The 18,586-nt window shown below is 34.3% G+C and overlaps 1 protein-coding gene across 2 annotated transcripts in view; it reads left to right on the top strand.

Annotated features, from left to right (window-relative positions):
* Positions 1-15,506, top strand: part of LOC127832632 (transmembrane protein 26-like) — an 84,391-nt gene extending 68,885 nt beyond the window's left edge. For both annotated transcript variants that reach the window (XM_052358198.1, XM_052358199.1), the window contains 3 exons: positions 8,561-8,750; positions 12,677-12,880; positions 13,926-15,506. In XM_052358198.1, coding sequence (XP_052214158.1) covers positions 8,561-8,750; positions 12,677-12,880; positions 13,926-14,567 — 1,036 coding nt within the window. In that variant the 3' untranslated portion in view covers positions 14,568-15,506. The remainder of the gene's footprint in view (positions 1-8,560; positions 8,751-12,676; positions 12,881-13,925) is intronic.
* The last annotated feature ends 3,080 nt before the right edge of the window (positions 15,507-18,586 follow it).

Below are 18,586 nucleotides of genomic sequence, written 5' to 3'. Positions count from 1 at the left end.
ACCTATTGCATCCTGTGCTTTTTACTGTATACTGTCAGGTAAGGATGCTTTATACGTATCGTACTTACTTACAATGTTAACGAAGTATGAGATCGTTATTTCGACATGGTGCCCCTTATTTCGACACCCCTAGTTTGTTTAAAAAAAAAAATGTAAATGAAACTTATATTCTTTCAATGGAACAGAAAATACACTTCAAATTAATATAATGGTATTATACATATCGACAGCCATTCATACACGTTCGACTTATATTATGGTATCATACATATCGCCAGTCATTATTACACTTCAGATTCATTTAATGGTATCATACATATCGACATCCATCTATACACTTCAGATTCATATAATGGTATCATACATATTGACAGTCATTCATACACTTCAGATTCATTTAATGATATCATATATATCGACAGCCATCCATACACTTCAGATTCATATAACGGTATCATACATATCGACAGCCATGAATGCACTTCAGATTCATATAATGGTATCATACATATCGACAGCCATTAATGCACTTCAGATTAATATAATGGTATCCTACATATCGACAGCCATTTATGCACTTCAGATTAATATTATGGTATCATACATATCGACAGCCATCCATACACTTCAGATTCATTTAATGGTATCATACATATCGACAGCCATCCATACACTTCAGATAAATATTATGGTATCATACATATCGACAGCCATTTATGCACTTCAGATTCATATAATGGTATTATACACATCGACAGTCATTCATACACGTTAGACTTATATTATGGTATCATACATATCGACAGCCATTCATACACTTCAGATTCATATTATGGTATCATTCATATCGACAGCCATTTATACACTTCAGATTCATATTATGGTATCATAAATATCGACATCCATTTATACACTTCAGATTCATATTATGGTATCATACATATCGACAGTCATTCATACACGTTAGACTTATATTATGGTATCATACATATCGACAGCCATTCATACACCTCAGATTCATATTATGGTATCATACATATCGACAGCCATTTATACACTTCAGATTCATATTATGGTATCATAAATATCGACATCCATTTATACACTTCAGATTCATATAATGGTATCATACACATCGACAGCCATTCATACACTTCAGATTCATATTATGGTATCATACACATCGACATCCATTTATACACTTCAGATTAATATTATGGTATCATACATATCGACATCCATTCATACACTTCAGATTCATATAATGGTATCATACACATCGACACCCATTCATACACTTCAGATTCATATTATGGTATCATACATATCGACAGCCATTCATACACTTCAGATTCATTTAATAGTATCATACATATCGACAGCCATTAATGCACTTCAGATTCATATTATGGTATCATACATATCGATAGCCATTCATACACTTCAGATATATATTATGGTATCATACATATCGACATCCATTCATACATTTCAGATTCATATAATGGTATCATACATATCGACATCCATTTATACACTTCAGATTCATATAATGGTATCATACATATCGACAGCCATTCATACACTTCAGATTCATTTAATGGTATCAAACATATCGACATCCATTAATACACTGTAAATTAATATTATGGTATCATACATATCGACATCCATTTCTACACTTCAGATTCATTTAATGGTATCATACATATCGACATCCATTAATGTACTTCAGATTCATATAATGGTATCATACACATCGACATCCATTAATACACTTCAGATTAATATTATGGTATCATACATATCGACAGCCATTCATACACTTCAGATTCATATAATGGTATCATACATATCGACATCCATTTATACACTTCAGATTCATATAATGGTATCATACATATCGACAGCTATTTATACACTTCAGATTCATTTAATGGTATCATACATATCGACATTCATTCATACACTTCAGATTCATATAATGGTATCATACACATCGACAGCCATGTATACACTTCAGATTCATATTATGGTATCAGACATATCGACAGCCATTCATACACTTCAGATTCATATAATGGTATCATACAAATCGACATTCATTCATACACTTCAGATTCATATAATGGTATCATACATATCGACATCCATTAATGTACTTCAGATTCATATAATGGTATCATACACATCGACATCCATTTATACACTTCAGATTAATATTATGGTATCATGCATATCGACAGCCATTCATACACTTCAGATTCATATTATGGTATCATACATATCGACAGCTATTAATGCACTTCAGATTCATATTATGGTATCATACATATCGACAGCCATTCATACACTTCAGATTCATATAATGGTATCATACATATCGACATCCATTCATACATTTCAGATTCATATTATGGTATCATACATATCGACAGCCATTCATACACTTCAGATTCATATAATGGTATCATACATATCGACATCCATTTATACACTTCAGATTCATATAATGGTATCATACACATCGACAGCCATTCATACACTTCAGATTCATATTATGGTATCATACATATCGACAGCCATTCATACACTTCAGATTTATTTAATGGTATCATACATATCGACATTCATTCATACACTTCAGATTCATATAATGGTATCATACACATCGACAGCCATTTATACACTTCAGATTCATATTATGGTATCAGACATATCGACAGCCATTCATACACTTCAGATTCATATAATGGTATCATACAAATCGACATTCATTCATACACTTCAGATTCATATAATGGTATCATACATATCGACATCCATTAATGTACTTCAGATTCATATAATGGTATCATACACATCGACATCCATTTATACACTTCAGATTAATATTATGGTATCATGCATATCGACAGCCATTCAAACACTTCAGATTCATATTATGGTATCATACATATCGACAGCTATTAATGCACTTCAGATTCATATTATGGTATCATACATATCGACAGCCATTCATACACTTCAGATTCATATAATGGTATCATACATATCGACATCCATTCATACATTTCAGATTCATATTATGGTATCATACATATCGACAGCCATTCATACACTTCAGATTCATATAATGGTATCATACATATCGACATCCATTTATACACTTCAGATTCATATAATGGTATCATACACATCGACAGCCATTCATACACTTCAGATTCATATTATGGTATCATACATATCGACAGCCATTCATACACTTCAGATTTATTTAATGGTATCATACATATCGACATTCATTCATACACTTCAGATTCATATAATGGTATCATACACATCGACAGCAATTTATACACTTGAGATTCATATTATGGTATCAGACATATCGACAGCCATTCATACACTTCAGATTCATATAATGGTATCATACAAATCGACATTCATTCATACACTTCAGATTCATATAATGGTATCATACATATCGACATCCATTAATGTACTTCAGATTCATTTAATGGTATCATACACATCGACATACATTTATACACTTCAGATTAATATTATGGTATCATGCATATCGACAGCCATTCATACACTTCAGATACATATTATGGTATCATACATATCGACAGCTATTAATGCACTTCAGATTCATATAATGGTATCATACATATCGACATCCATTTATACACTTCAGATTCATATTATGGTATCATACATATCGACATCCATTTATACACTTCAGATTCATATTATGGTATCATACATATCGACAGCCATTCATACACTTCAGATTCATTTAATGGTATCATACATATCGACAGTCATTCATACACTTCAGATTCATATAATGGTATCATACATATCGACATCCATTTATACACTTCAGATTCATATAATGGTATCATACATATCGACAGCCATTCATACACTTCAGATTCATATAATGGTATCATACATATCGACATCCATTCATACACTTCAGATTCATATAATGGTATCATACATATCGACAGCCATTCATACACTTCAGATTCATATAATGGTATCATACAAATCGACATTCATTCATACACTTCAGATTCATATAATGGTATCATACATATCGACATTCATTAATGTACTTCAGATTCATATAATGGTATCATACACATCGACATCCATTTATACACTTCAGATTAATATTATGGTATCATGCATATCGACAGCCATTCATACACTTCAGATTCATATTATGGTATCATACATATCGACAGCCATTAATGCACTTCAGATTCATATTATGGTATCATACATATCGACAGCCATTCATACACTTCAGATTCATATAATGGTATCATACATATCGAAATCCATTTATACACTTCAGATTCATATTATGATATCATACATATCGACATCCATTAATGTACTTCATATTCATATAATGGTATCATACACATCGACATCCATTTATACACTTCAGATTCATATTATGGTATCATACATATCGACAGCCATTCATACACTTCAGATTCATATAATGGTATCATACATATCGACATCCATTCATACACTTCAGATTCATTTAATGGTATCATACATATCGATAGCCATTCATACACTTCAGATTCATATTATGGTATCATACATATCGACAGCCATTCATACACTTCAGATTCATATTATGGTATCATACATATCGACAGCCATTAATGCACTTCAGATTCATATTATGGTATTATACATATCGACAGCCATTCATACACTTCAGATTCATATAATGGTATCATACATATCGACATCCATTTATACACTTCAGATTCATATTATGGTATCATACATATCGACATCCATTTATACACTTCAGATTCATATTATGGACTCATACATATCGACAGCCATTCATACACTTCAGATTCATTCAATGGTATCATACATATCGACATCCATTAATACACTTCAGATTCATACAATGGTATCATACATATCGACATCCATTTATACACTTCAGATTCATATAATGGTATCATACATATCGACAGCCATTCATACACTTCAGATTCATAAAATGGTATCATACATATCGACATTCATTCATACACTTCAGATTCATATAATGGTGTCATAAATATCGACAGCCATTCATACACTTCAGATTCATATAATGGTATCATACATATCGACATTCATTCATACACTTCAGATTTAAATAATGGTATCATACATATCGACATCCATTAATGTACTTCAGATTCATATAATGGTATCATACACATCGACATCCATTAATACACTTCAGATTAATATTATGGTATCATGCATATCGACAGCCATTCATACACTTCAGATTCATATTATGGTATCATATATCTCGACAGCTATTAATGCACTTCAGATTCATATTATGGTATCATACATATCGACAGCCATTCATACACTTCAGATTCATATTATGGTATCATACATATCGACAGCCATTAGTGCACTTCAGATTCATATTATGGTATCATACATATCGACAGCCATTCATACACTTCAGATTCATATTATGGTATCATACATATCGACAGCCATTCATACACTTCAGATTCATTTAATGGGGTCATACATATCGACATCCATTAATACACTTCAGATTCATATAATGGTATCATACATATCGACATCCATTTATACACTTCAGATTCATATAATGGTATCATACATATCGACAGCCATTCATACACTTCAGATTCATTTAATGGTATCATACATATCGACATCCATTAATACACTGTAAATTAATATTATGGTATCATACACATCGACATCCATTTATACACTTCAGATTAATATTATGGTATCATGCATATCGACAGCCATTCATACACTTCAGATTCATATAATGGTATCATACATATCGACATCCATTAATGTACTTCAGATTCATATAATGGTATCATACACATCGACATCCATTAATACACTTCAGATTAATATTATGGTATCATACATATCGACAGTCATTCATACACTTCAGATTCATATAATGGTATCATACATATCGACAGCCATTCATACACTTCAGATTCATATTATGGTATCATACATATCGACAGCCATTCATACACTTCAGATTCATTTAATGGGGTCATACATATCGACATCCATTAATACACTTCAGATTCATATAATGGTATCATACATATCGACATCCATTTATACACTTCAGATTCATATAATGGTATCATACATATCGACAGCCATTCATACACTTCAGATTCATTTAATGGTATCAAACATATCGACATCCATTAATACACTGTAAATTAATATTATGGTATCATACATATCGACATCCATTTCTACACTTCAGATTCATTTAATGGTATCATACATATCGACATCCATTAATGTACTTCAGATTCATATAATGGTATCATACACATCGACATCCATTAATACACTTCAGATTAATATTATGGTATCATACATATCGACAGCCATTAATGCACTTCAGATTCATATTATGGTATTATACATATCGACAGCCATTCATACACTTCAGATTCATATAATGGTATCATACATATCGACATCCATTTATACACTTCAGATTCATATTATGGTATCATACATATCGACATCCATTATACACTTCAGATTCATATTATGGACTCATACATATCGACAGCCATTCATACACTTCAGATTCATTTAATGGTATCATACATATCGACATCCATTAATACACTTCAGATTCATACAATGGTATCATACATATCGACATCCATTTATACACTTCAGATTCATATAATGGTATCATACATATCGACAGCCATTCATACACTTCAGATTCATAAAATGGTATCATACATATCGACATTCATTCATACACTTCAGATTCATATAATGGTGTCATAAATATCGACAGCCATTCATACACTTCAGATTCATATAATGGTATCATACATATCGACATTCATTCATACACTTCAGATTCATATAATGGTATCATACATATCGACATCCATTAATGTACTTCAGATTCATATAATGGTATCATACACATCGACATCCATTTATACACTTCAGATTAATATTATGGTATCATGCATATCGACAGCCATTCATACACTTCAGATTCATATTATGGTATCATATATCTCGACAGCTATTAATGCACTTCAGATTCATATTATGGTATCATACATATCGACAGCCATTCATACACTTCAGATTCATATTATGGTATCATACATATCGACAGCCATTAGTGCACTTCAGATTCATATTATGGTATCATACATATCGACAGCCATTCATACACTTCAGATTCATATTATGGTATCATACATATCGACAGCCATTCATACACTTCAGATTCATTTAATGGGGTCATACATATCGACAGCCATTCATACACTTCAGATTCATATAATGGTATCATACATATCGACATCCATTTATACACTTCAGATTCATATAATGGTATCATACATATCGACAGCCATTTATACACTTCAGATTCATTTAATGGTATCATACATATCGACATCCATTAATACACTGTAAATTAATATTATGGTATCATACACATCGACATCCATTTATACACTTCAGATTAATATTATGGTATCATGCATATCGACAGCCATTCATACACTTCAGATTCATATAATGGTATCATACATATCGACATCCATTAATGTACTTCAGATTCATATAATGGTATCATACACATCGACATCCATTAATACACTTCAGATTAATATTATGGTATCATACATATCGACAGTCATTCATACACTTCAGATTCATATAATGGTATCATACATATCGACAGCCATTCATACTCTTCAGATTCATATTATGGTATCATACATATCGACAGCCATTCATACACTTCAGATTCATTTAATGGGGTCATACATATCGACATCCATTAATACACTTCAGATTCATATAATGGTATCATACATATCGACATCCATTTATACACTTCAGATTCATATAATGGTATCATACATATCGACAGCCATTCATACACTTCAGATTCATTTAATGGTATCAAACATATCGACATCCATTAATACACTGTAAATTAATATTATGGTATCATACATATCGACATCCATTTCTACACTTCAGATTCATATAATGGTATCATACATATCGACATCCATTAATGTACTTCAGATTCATATAATGGTATCATACACATCGACATCCATTAATACACTTCAGATTAATATTATGGTATCATACATATCGACAGTCATTCATACACTTCAGATTCATATAATGGTATCATACATATCGACAGCCATTCATACACTTCAGATGCATATAATGGTATCATACATACCGACAGCCATTTATACACTTCAGATTAATATTATGGTATCATACACATCGACATCCATTTCTACACTTCAGATTCATATAATGGTATCATACATATCGACAGCCATTTCTACACTTCAGATTAATATTATGGTATCATACATATCGACAGCCATTCATACACTTCAGATTCATATAATGGTATCATACATATCGACACTTTAGAGTTATTTTCTTATATTTTCAGGTTCTGTCCAAGTGTTTTCTTCTATCTCTGCAGTGTTGTACCTGCAATATGGTTTTTAGAACTTCATGAAATGGAAGAAAGAATTACAGTGAGGGAGTCACCGGCAAGCAACTCCACCAACCTCACCATCGAACCCAGCGGGAGAAACAGTTCCAAAGAGTCGCTTGATCTTAACTTGGAAGAGTTAGGTGTAAGTTGTCTTATTTCTTTAATCAAGTCATTCCGACATCGCAGAAACTTAAACATGAGCGTTTTACCGATTTAGTGATTTCCGACTACACCTGTTTTTCGGCGTAGCTGTCTGATACAATTGTTTACCGTAATCGATAGCCAATTATATGTTGTAGATATTTCGCATCCTTTGATTCGAATAGATAAATCTTTGTTTTCATCGACCTTATGCATCATTTAATTAGTGTACCGTTCATGATGTACACCGTTGAGTGTTGGGAAATGTCCACATTCTCAAACTGCATAGCACATATTGACACAATTGTTGTCCAGTTACAAATACGGATAACTATTGCATTATCGGCGTTGTAATATGAATAACTTGGTCGATATGATTGACATTAATCCTGTAGATTTGTTGTTACCTGTATTACCCTACACACTAGGACAATTAACATCATTTTATGTTAACAATCAAATAGTTCAAAAATATTCAATTAACCAATTAAGGGCGCTATACCGTGCAATGAGTATACTATTTCACGAAGTAAATCCTGTCTCGCACCATATCAGGATCAGTGCCAGGTCAGTCAACCTCTAGTAAATCGTTAATCAGAGGAAGTACTAGTGAACAAGTTGAACTGTTTGAGTGTTTGAAAAATGTTCTTCAAACACACGCGCGTTTGTTTGTTAGCAATGTTCTGTCAAAATACATCATATACAAGGTGCCATTTGACATCTCGCCTGAACGATGATTACCTAATTACATGGCTTAGCGGTTAGAAAACCTAGACAAGCTAACACCAGAGAATCTTTTATGCCTATAGAATGCCTATAGATTACGCAATATGCCGGATGATTTTTATTGACTTTTTCACCCCCTGTAACACTGATAAAAGGGGCTTGTGTCATTTATTTATTATGCAAATGCAAAAAATATTGGTTCATAAAGACCATTAGCTACATGTGTAACGGGTATTTCGATACGTTAAATCTAACATTAAGTACGTTTAATGGCAGGTATTAGTAATAAATTAACACCTCTACACTGGTATTTACCTATGTTATTTACTAAAAATATTAACGAAACATATTTTCACATGTATTTGACAGGAAATAGCGCTTTATAACTTGGATTTCGGTTAAGTTGTACACGCTTTCTGATGCCGAGCGGGTACCGAAAAGCCCAATGTTATTTCGTATAAAAGTGATAAAAAAATAATGGTTAACATTGCTTATGGGACATTTATCAACCATTATAATTTAAAGTGCAAAACAAAACAATCAGTTTGGTCATTTTCCGATATAAATTAGCGTTTTATGAAGGGTATTTCGACCAGGCTACATAATAATGCTACCTGTATAAGACACTCGCGTAGGTACCGACTTACCCAAGTTACCGGTTGTATCGTTTATAAATAAGTCTGAAGCGATAGCATTTATCGATACGTTTTGAAAGAAGTAACATGCACTTGCTTTCAATCGTTTCTGACACAAAACAGCGATTTATAGCGGGTATTCGTTAAGTTACGTTAGGTGAGTCCCAATATTCACTATTATTTTACATATACACGTTATATAATTCATACTTAATATTTCTTATCTGACATTTTCATTTTTTATTATGCCCCCGAAGGAGGGCATATAGTGATCGGACCGTCCGTCCGTCTGTCTGTCTTTCCGTCACACTTTGCACTTAGGTTTCGCATTTATTTTTCGAAAAATGCTCATATCTTCTATGTCGCTTCAGATAGCAACTTGATGATGGCATGCATGTGTATCTCATGGAGCTGCACATGTTGAGTGATGAAATGTCAAGGTCAAGGTCATCATTCAAGGTCAAAGGTCAAATATATGGCTTCAAGGCGGCGAAGAAGGGGTCATTGTGTTTCTGACAAACACATCTCTTGTTTAATAAATCATTGCTCTATAATGGGTGGGGGAGAATTTCGGTAATTACACACATTGAAACTTTCACTCACACTTATCAAGATAACATTTCCACGTTGGAAAAGTTGTTAATTCAGTTCATCTAACTTTTCTTTCTGGATACCGACTTAAGTTGCATAAACCGTATAGACACTCTGTTACCATATTTCATGTCCGTTTTTTTTTCGCACAAATTAAACGAAACTCGTTGAAAATTGAGAACTAGGCATTTGGGAAACTTGTCTGAGGACAGGTCGTTAGCAACCGGCGAGCCCGATTTATCAACGCTGATTGTCGATCGGTATTTAGAATCCGATTGTTATATGTCAATTATATTGTGTTTTGTAGCGTTCTAAGTTCCCTAATTAGAAGTTAAAGCACTATGGATTCATACAAGGCTGTGCTGAATGCACACACATAGAATGATGTTATAGTCGAGTATATGTTCACGTGGACAATGATCTTATTTAAGTTTGTTTGTCCGTTCTTATTCAAATGATACAATCTCACTAAAGACTTGATCCCATTATAAACTAGTACCTGCCTGTAGAGTAAGCAAATACTTGCTAAGCCGATATACATGTAGTCTTGAACGTTATACAATTTTCACTTACACGTACCCAATTATTCCATTATTTGTTTTCACAATTCTTTAGTTATTTATAAGTTTACTAAATTTCTCAAACCATGTTTTTCTCTAGGCTATGGACTCGTACGTGTTTGTAAAGTGCACAGTCACGGACCAAACTAGTTGCGTACCGTCTAAATACGTTTCTGGCAAGCGATCGTTTATCCCATTTAAAAGTATTAACGTTGTAAGACCAAGCACTTTAACAAGGTGCAGCATCACGGTACTTTGTGGGGTTCCCCCTTTTCTTTATTCTGTATGGATTTAATCACGACTGTTAGTGGTGCTTTATTTCAAATAACTTTTTCTAAACAAATTGTTATTAAGAATTTTAACAAGTGCATAAAAGACAGATTTTTATGCTGCTTATGGCAATTTGAACTTATCAGAATAACTTTATTTTATAAGCCTGTGTTCTTGTTCAAAATTCGATTTGTACGTTACGAAAAGTGAAATTTCGTCAACGATTTCAGACGTATTCAAGGATTTATTCCTATACCTTAAGATATCGACACAAACTGCAAGAAAAAATGTCTTTTATGCACTAAAGATTTTTGATAATTTATTTAAATAACTTGCGATATTTGCAAAAATAAAGTTCTTAACGGTGTGATTACATTATGCCCAGCTCATGTGTAAACCCCTGAAAACCCCGTTTATTCTGCACCGTGTAAAAGTCAAGAACAACAAGAGGTTTCCCATAGTATGGACTGCTAAGAGGTTGTGGAGTGCACAAAAACTAACTTTATCGCATGAAACAGGAGGCCATTACAGACTCAAGTAATTGAGCTTAAAGGGGCCTTTTCACGTTTGGGTAAATTGACAAAATTGAAAAAAGTTGTTTCAGATTCGCAAATTTTCGTTTTAGTTATGATATTTGTTAGGAAACAGTAATACGTTGTTAGGAAACAGTAATACATTTACCATGCTCTAAAATAGCCATTATATGCATCTTTTGACGATTTAAAAACCCGAAAATTATTAAGCGTTGCAACGTGAAACGAATTAATAATTTGGAGAGTTCTGTTGTTGTCGCTATATTTTGTGAAACTACGAGGATTGCTTACATAAAGTATAAAATACATCTGGCATAGTATTCGGAAGAATGGCCGAGTGGTATAAATGGTAGACTTTTTACTCCAGGACTCCAGGGGTCAGTGGTTCGAGCCCTGCCGAGGTTTACCTTTATTTTCTTTTTTAAATTTTATTCTTGATTTTTACTGGAGCTTTTTGTATCCAATGTTAACATTTATTAAACTAAAGCATTTAATGACAAACTTCAAAACATGCCAAAAACTGTGAGAAGGCCCCTTTAATATGGTTCTTAAAATAATTTTATGACATTCTAATAAATCGCATATAAGTTAAGTGACTATTTTATGTTGTAGCTGAATATTTCGATTCCAATTGCGATAAGCGCAGACCTGTGGCTGCGTGTCCTGGAGCAGTTTCTGCTACTGATGCTAATAGTGGGTCGGTGGATCCTACCCAAAGGCTCCATCTCGCACGACCAGCTCTCACAGCTACTTCTCGTGTACGTGGGAACCGCGGCAGACATCGTCGAGTTCTATGAGGCCTTCAGCGAGAACGAGGTCGTACCGCCGGCAAGCAAACACCTACCTTATCACAAATTGCTCCGTTTGTCAGTATTTTTATCAAACGAAAAACGTTTGGAAACTTAAATGATAAGAGCGAAATGCGCTTTTCACTTTTAGAAATTAAATCCCCCTTAAGCCAAGGGCGAATTTCTTCCGGCTTCATCATTATGCCGTCCATAATTCGTTTGTTCGCATGCTATACCAAATTTGCGCATTTTGTGAATGACCATACACTTTCGTTTGGAATTTGTATTTGGCTTGATCTGACAACTTCAACTAGTTAAATTGCCCCTTTTCATAAAGATGACAACTGTGCCCTTGTTGAACATAAATAGTTTAGAGACTTCATTTTTTTCACCAAATCTTTTGTGACTTTGACATGTTAATACAATCAGCTGAACTGAACCAAAACTGGACAGAAATACTGTAGCTATTATTTTTGCTGGTGCCATAATTATAATATAGTTACTAATATTATTCTTAAATTAATAATATATGTATGAAATGATGTGAGTTAAATAAGCTACATTTAACCAGAGACACCAACAATTGATTGAACAATTGATTGAAGTACAAAATAGTGTAGCGTTACTAAGTTTACTATTGTGCTGACTCATTGACATGTCACCGACAAATCCATTTACCGTTTGCCCAATAATAATGCTCTACTTATTTTAATCCTATTTTACATCTATCATTTTTTGCTATATACCTGATCTAACTCTTTTTGCATAGTGGAAAAAGGACTACTTATAATGCAGATATCCTTATAATCAAACCTATGACGAAGCGACGATATATTAAATCTCTGCCAGTGATCAGGCGCGTGCGTTGGGTAATCACGGTCTGCCGCTCTTGTTTGCTTGAATGATAATTAATATGCATCTAATAAAGTCTATGCGTTTAACTTATCCGGTAAATAAGTGTGATTTGCAAAGGACGGTAAAACCTGGAATATAGTTAATGAAAATTGGTATGTTTTACGTGTTCGCACAACTTGTTAACTTTTCTTACTGATAATCATTGGTCTTGTTTACAGGTGAAGTACAACCGAATGCTTTGCTACATCATTCTGGGTATCTGGACATTGTCGTTACTGCAGTTTACACTTGTGCTGACCGCCAGCAAGGCGCGCCGGGATCAGATTGGTCTGCCGCTGCAGATACGGGACGACTCCGATCAGGACGGCTGTTGCAATCCTGAGCTGTACGGCATCGTCACGTCCATTATGCTGCAAGACCTTCCGTTCCTGTGTGTCAGGCTCATACTCATTTTTTGGTTTCATGTTGTTTCATACACAAACATGTTTTTCACATCTAAGAATTCTTTAGTCATTATTTTACTCATTTACCGATTGATCGTTGTTCACGGTGAAGCGCAAAAGCGAAGAAAAAAGCATCGCCAGCCGTTGAAATCGCATTCAAACCAGAATGCAAATGGGAACAAACAGTTGAAGCAAATAAGAGACAATGGTCGGTCCAGGAGTACTCCGAATGTCTGTCAAACCGCTGTGAACGATTCTTTGCCGATGCATTTGAAAAAAAAGACGGAATGTCAAAAGAAAGGTAGCACTTCTACTTTAACATTGCCCACAATTTACTCTTCCGATCCTAGTTTGAGGAATTTGGAAAGGTATCGCAGAAAAAGTGGAACACCAAATTTACTGTATAACGCAGAATAGGCGTGTTATGATATGACGATACTGTATGGTTAGAAACAGAAACTAAAACTCGATGTTGTAAACGCCTTGTTGTTGCTGTTGTTGTTATAATATTTTATGTTTGAAATATTCGTTTTATAAGTCCAATAGCACATTGTTGGAGTATTTACTATCGACCACTCGCCATTTGACCTAATGTTCTTTCCCAACCGTTGTGTTGAATTTAATATGTCATGCTTAAACATATTTTATTTTGTATGATATGTAATTGCTTAAATGTCTATTGTTGTGTAATGCTAGTGTGGCATATTTTGTTAAGTAAGGTAGCTTAAGTGAAGAACATAAACACAATACAGTAGTATTACACACTAGTATATTCGGCAAATATGCATGTAATGACGTCTTATAACGTAGACAATATATTTAATTTACTATATAATATTTACTGTATGTCTTAAATCCTGACAGACACATGGGACAACTTTTTTCATCGTTAAAGGGACCTTTTCACAGATTTTGACATGTATTGAAGTTTGTCATTAAATGCTTTATATTGATAACTGTAAACATTAGATCTAAAAAGCTCCAGTAAAACACAAGAATAAAATTAAAGAATGAAAAAAGTAACCCTCCAATGGGCTCGAACCACTGACCCCTGGAGTAAAAGTCTAACGCATAGGATACTTGGCCATCCGTGCTCTTACAATGAATGATGTATTATATACTTTATATAAGCAATCCTCGTAGTGTCACAAAATATAACGACAACAACAGAACTCTTTCAGGTTATTAAATCGTCAAAAGATGCATATAATGAATATTTTAGAGCATGGTAAATGTTCAGTATTACTGTTTCCTCACAAATACCATAACTACAACGAAAATGTGCGACTCTGGAACATTTTTTAAGATTTTGTAAATTTACCAAAACGTGAAAACGTCCCTATAAGATCGCGATTAAACCTTACAAAACATGCTTACTCGCATTTATTAATAAATCAAAACCGATAAAAACAAGCAAATTCGTTGAATTGATATCCCCCGCCAATATGCTTCTGGACACTCACACAAAGTTTCAATTAAATCCACCAAAGCACTTCCAAGATATGGCTCCAGACACACAAAAAAGCTTTTTTTTCAAGATACAAAGGGCCATAACTCTGTTATTAACGCTTGATTGGTCATTGTCGGCTCGGGTACTACTCACATGTACCCCGGGTACACTTAAGTATACTTACATGTACCCCGGGTACGGTAAATACACTTAAACGTACCCGGGAATTTTAACGCTAAATAAGTCGTTTTCGGCTAAAAAAAAACCATGTTTATATTTATGTCAATTTTCTATTTAATGGCCTCTTTATGATCGAAACTCATATTCAAACAGCATGTTGATGAAGGTTTTTTTAAAATATAAGTTTGTTTCGTAATGGCAATAATCGGTAGCGCGTTTTACGACATTGGATTTTTGGCGGGAATTAAACTCGGGTACAGTCTATATCGGCCGGGTACGTTTTAGTATATTTACCGTTCCCGGGGTACATGTAAGTATACTTACATGAACCCGGGGTACATGTAAGTAGTACCCGAGCCGACAACGACCAATCGAGCGTTATTAACAGATGGTGTACAATGCCATTTGGCGTGCATCATCCTCTTATCCATATATATACTCATACCAAGTTTCAATGGAATCCGCCAAAGCACTTCCAAGATATGGCTCCGGACGGACGGACGGACGGAAAGACGGACGGACAATTCCAAAACAATATCCCTCTGCCTATGACGGGGGATAATTACTATCGGTAGACTAAAATAATAAAATACGATAAAGCCACTATGTTTACACTCACTAGATGCAGTCTGCATCGGTCATAAATCTGTGGATGAAAATGTGTGAAATAAAATCACACGATGTAAACAAACCGTTTTTTAATAAAGTATATTACAACAAGCGGGTTTCATAACAGGCGATTATTTAATGGACTTGTTCCATCACGTATCCACGTACCACGTATACTGCCTTCAATTTTGGAACATTGACGATTTCTGGTCACTTGGTATATATACAAGGCCGTTAGTCACGCGCGCCACCTCTTGTTATGCCCCCTTTCGAAGAAAAGGGGGCATATAGTGATCGGACTGTCCGTCTGTCCGTCTGTCTGTCTGTCCGTCTTTCCGTCACACTTTGCGTTTAGGTTTCGAAAAATTCTCATAACTTCCATGTCCCTTGAGATATAACATTCGTATTTGGTATGCATGTGTATATGGACAAGGCCTTTCCATACGCACACAAATGTTTACCCCTGTGACCTTGACCTTGAACTTAGGGTCCGCGTCTAGGTTTCGAAATCTGCTTTTAGGTTTCGAAAAATGCTCATAACTTCTATGTCCCTTGAGATATAACCTTCATATTTGGTATGCATGTGTATATGGACAAGGCCTTTCCATACGCACACAAATTTTTACCCCTGTGACCTCGACCTTGAACTTAGGGTCCGCGTTTAGGTTTCGAAATCTGCGTTTAGGTTTCGAAAGATGCTCATAACTTCTATGTCCCTTGAGATATAACCTTCATATTTGGTATGCATGTGTATACGGACAAGGCCTTTCCATACGCACACAAATTTTGACCCCTGTGACTTTGACCTTGAACTTAGGGTCCGCGTTTAGGTTTTGAAATCTGCGTTTAGGTTTCGAAAAAAGCTCATAAGTTCTATCAAGCGTTTATAAGGGGCATAAGTCATCCTATGGTGACAGCTCTTGTTTGAGATGCATTAATAAATGAGCCAATGCAACTTTTGAGGTGGCGCTCAGGCCCGGATGTTTTGAAATTTCATGGATTCTTTTTACTGGGTGATTGGGTTTTATATGTTTTTTCGACATATTTCGCATTCTTTTTAATATCGGACAATGTAGTGCGAATCAGCGAAGATTGATTCAACCAAAAATGTACACAAACATACATTCTCAACCCATTTAAAAACGTGAGAAGCTTTATAAGTTGTGGTACGGTGGAGTTTTAAAAAGCAATTAGATGAGTTTTTCCTGTGTGACGAGAAAATTTCCACCTAATTAAAACACTTACGGCATCAAAAGATTGCGTACAGCATCTTTTAGATGCTGCATGCACAAACATGTTGGCTTCTTGTCGACGTAGTAGATAATTTTGCAATTTTCCAAAAGAGATGGAGCCAAATGCTAAGGAGATGGCGCTAATGATAGGAGGTGGTGCTAATGCAGGATGTATCAATTAACGGTCGTATCGCAATGACATTATCACATGACGTACATTTGATAGATAATGTTGTTTGTTATATTTAATTTATTTTTCAACGAAGGACCAAATCTTAACAGAACATAAACATATTTTATAATAAATAGGATGTAATTTTAAAAAGTGATCAACTCAATTAAGAAGTCTCCAAAATGAATAAAACATATTGTACGATATATACCAAAAATGTGTAATACTCAATAAAACCAATAACGTAATGATCAACATTATCAAAAATATTCATCGACAGCAATAATTGTATACAGTATGATAATACACGAAATAAATATAAGATAATACTTCTTCTTGAAACGATGATTTGTGTCCCTTAATCCAAATGCTTAATTTGCTAAAGGGCCAAGGTCAACGAATCTTAATTGACATGACGCCAGGACGATGATCGCTCCGCCCACTTAATCACGTGGCTCAGCGGTTAGCAAACCTAGACAAGCTAACACCAAAATGGCTTCTTTGCCTAAAGACTGCATATGGATTTACGCGATATTCCGGATGATTTTTATGGACTTTTTGACACCATATAACACTTGTAAAAGGGGTTTGTGTCATGTAGTTATTCTGCAAATGCAAAATATACTTTTATAGAGAACATCAGCTATTTATAACGGGTTTTTCGGTACATGAAACACGCTCTCATACGCTTGCGCGCTTACCGAAATCGAACCTGTTACTACCTGTAATGGTGGTATTAGCAATAAATTAACACTTCTTCACCGGTATTTACCCATGTTATTTACGAAAATAT

This window comes from Dreissena polymorpha, chromosome 5, assembly GCF_020536995.1.
Source record: "Dreissena polymorpha isolate Duluth1 chromosome 5, UMN_Dpol_1.0, whole genome shotgun sequence".
Lineage (NCBI taxonomy): Eukaryota > Metazoa > Mollusca > Bivalvia > Myida > Dreissenidae > Dreissena > Dreissena polymorpha.
The sequence above is the reverse complement of the archived record's forward strand: the minus strand, read 5'-3'. Positions and strand labels throughout refer to the sequence as shown.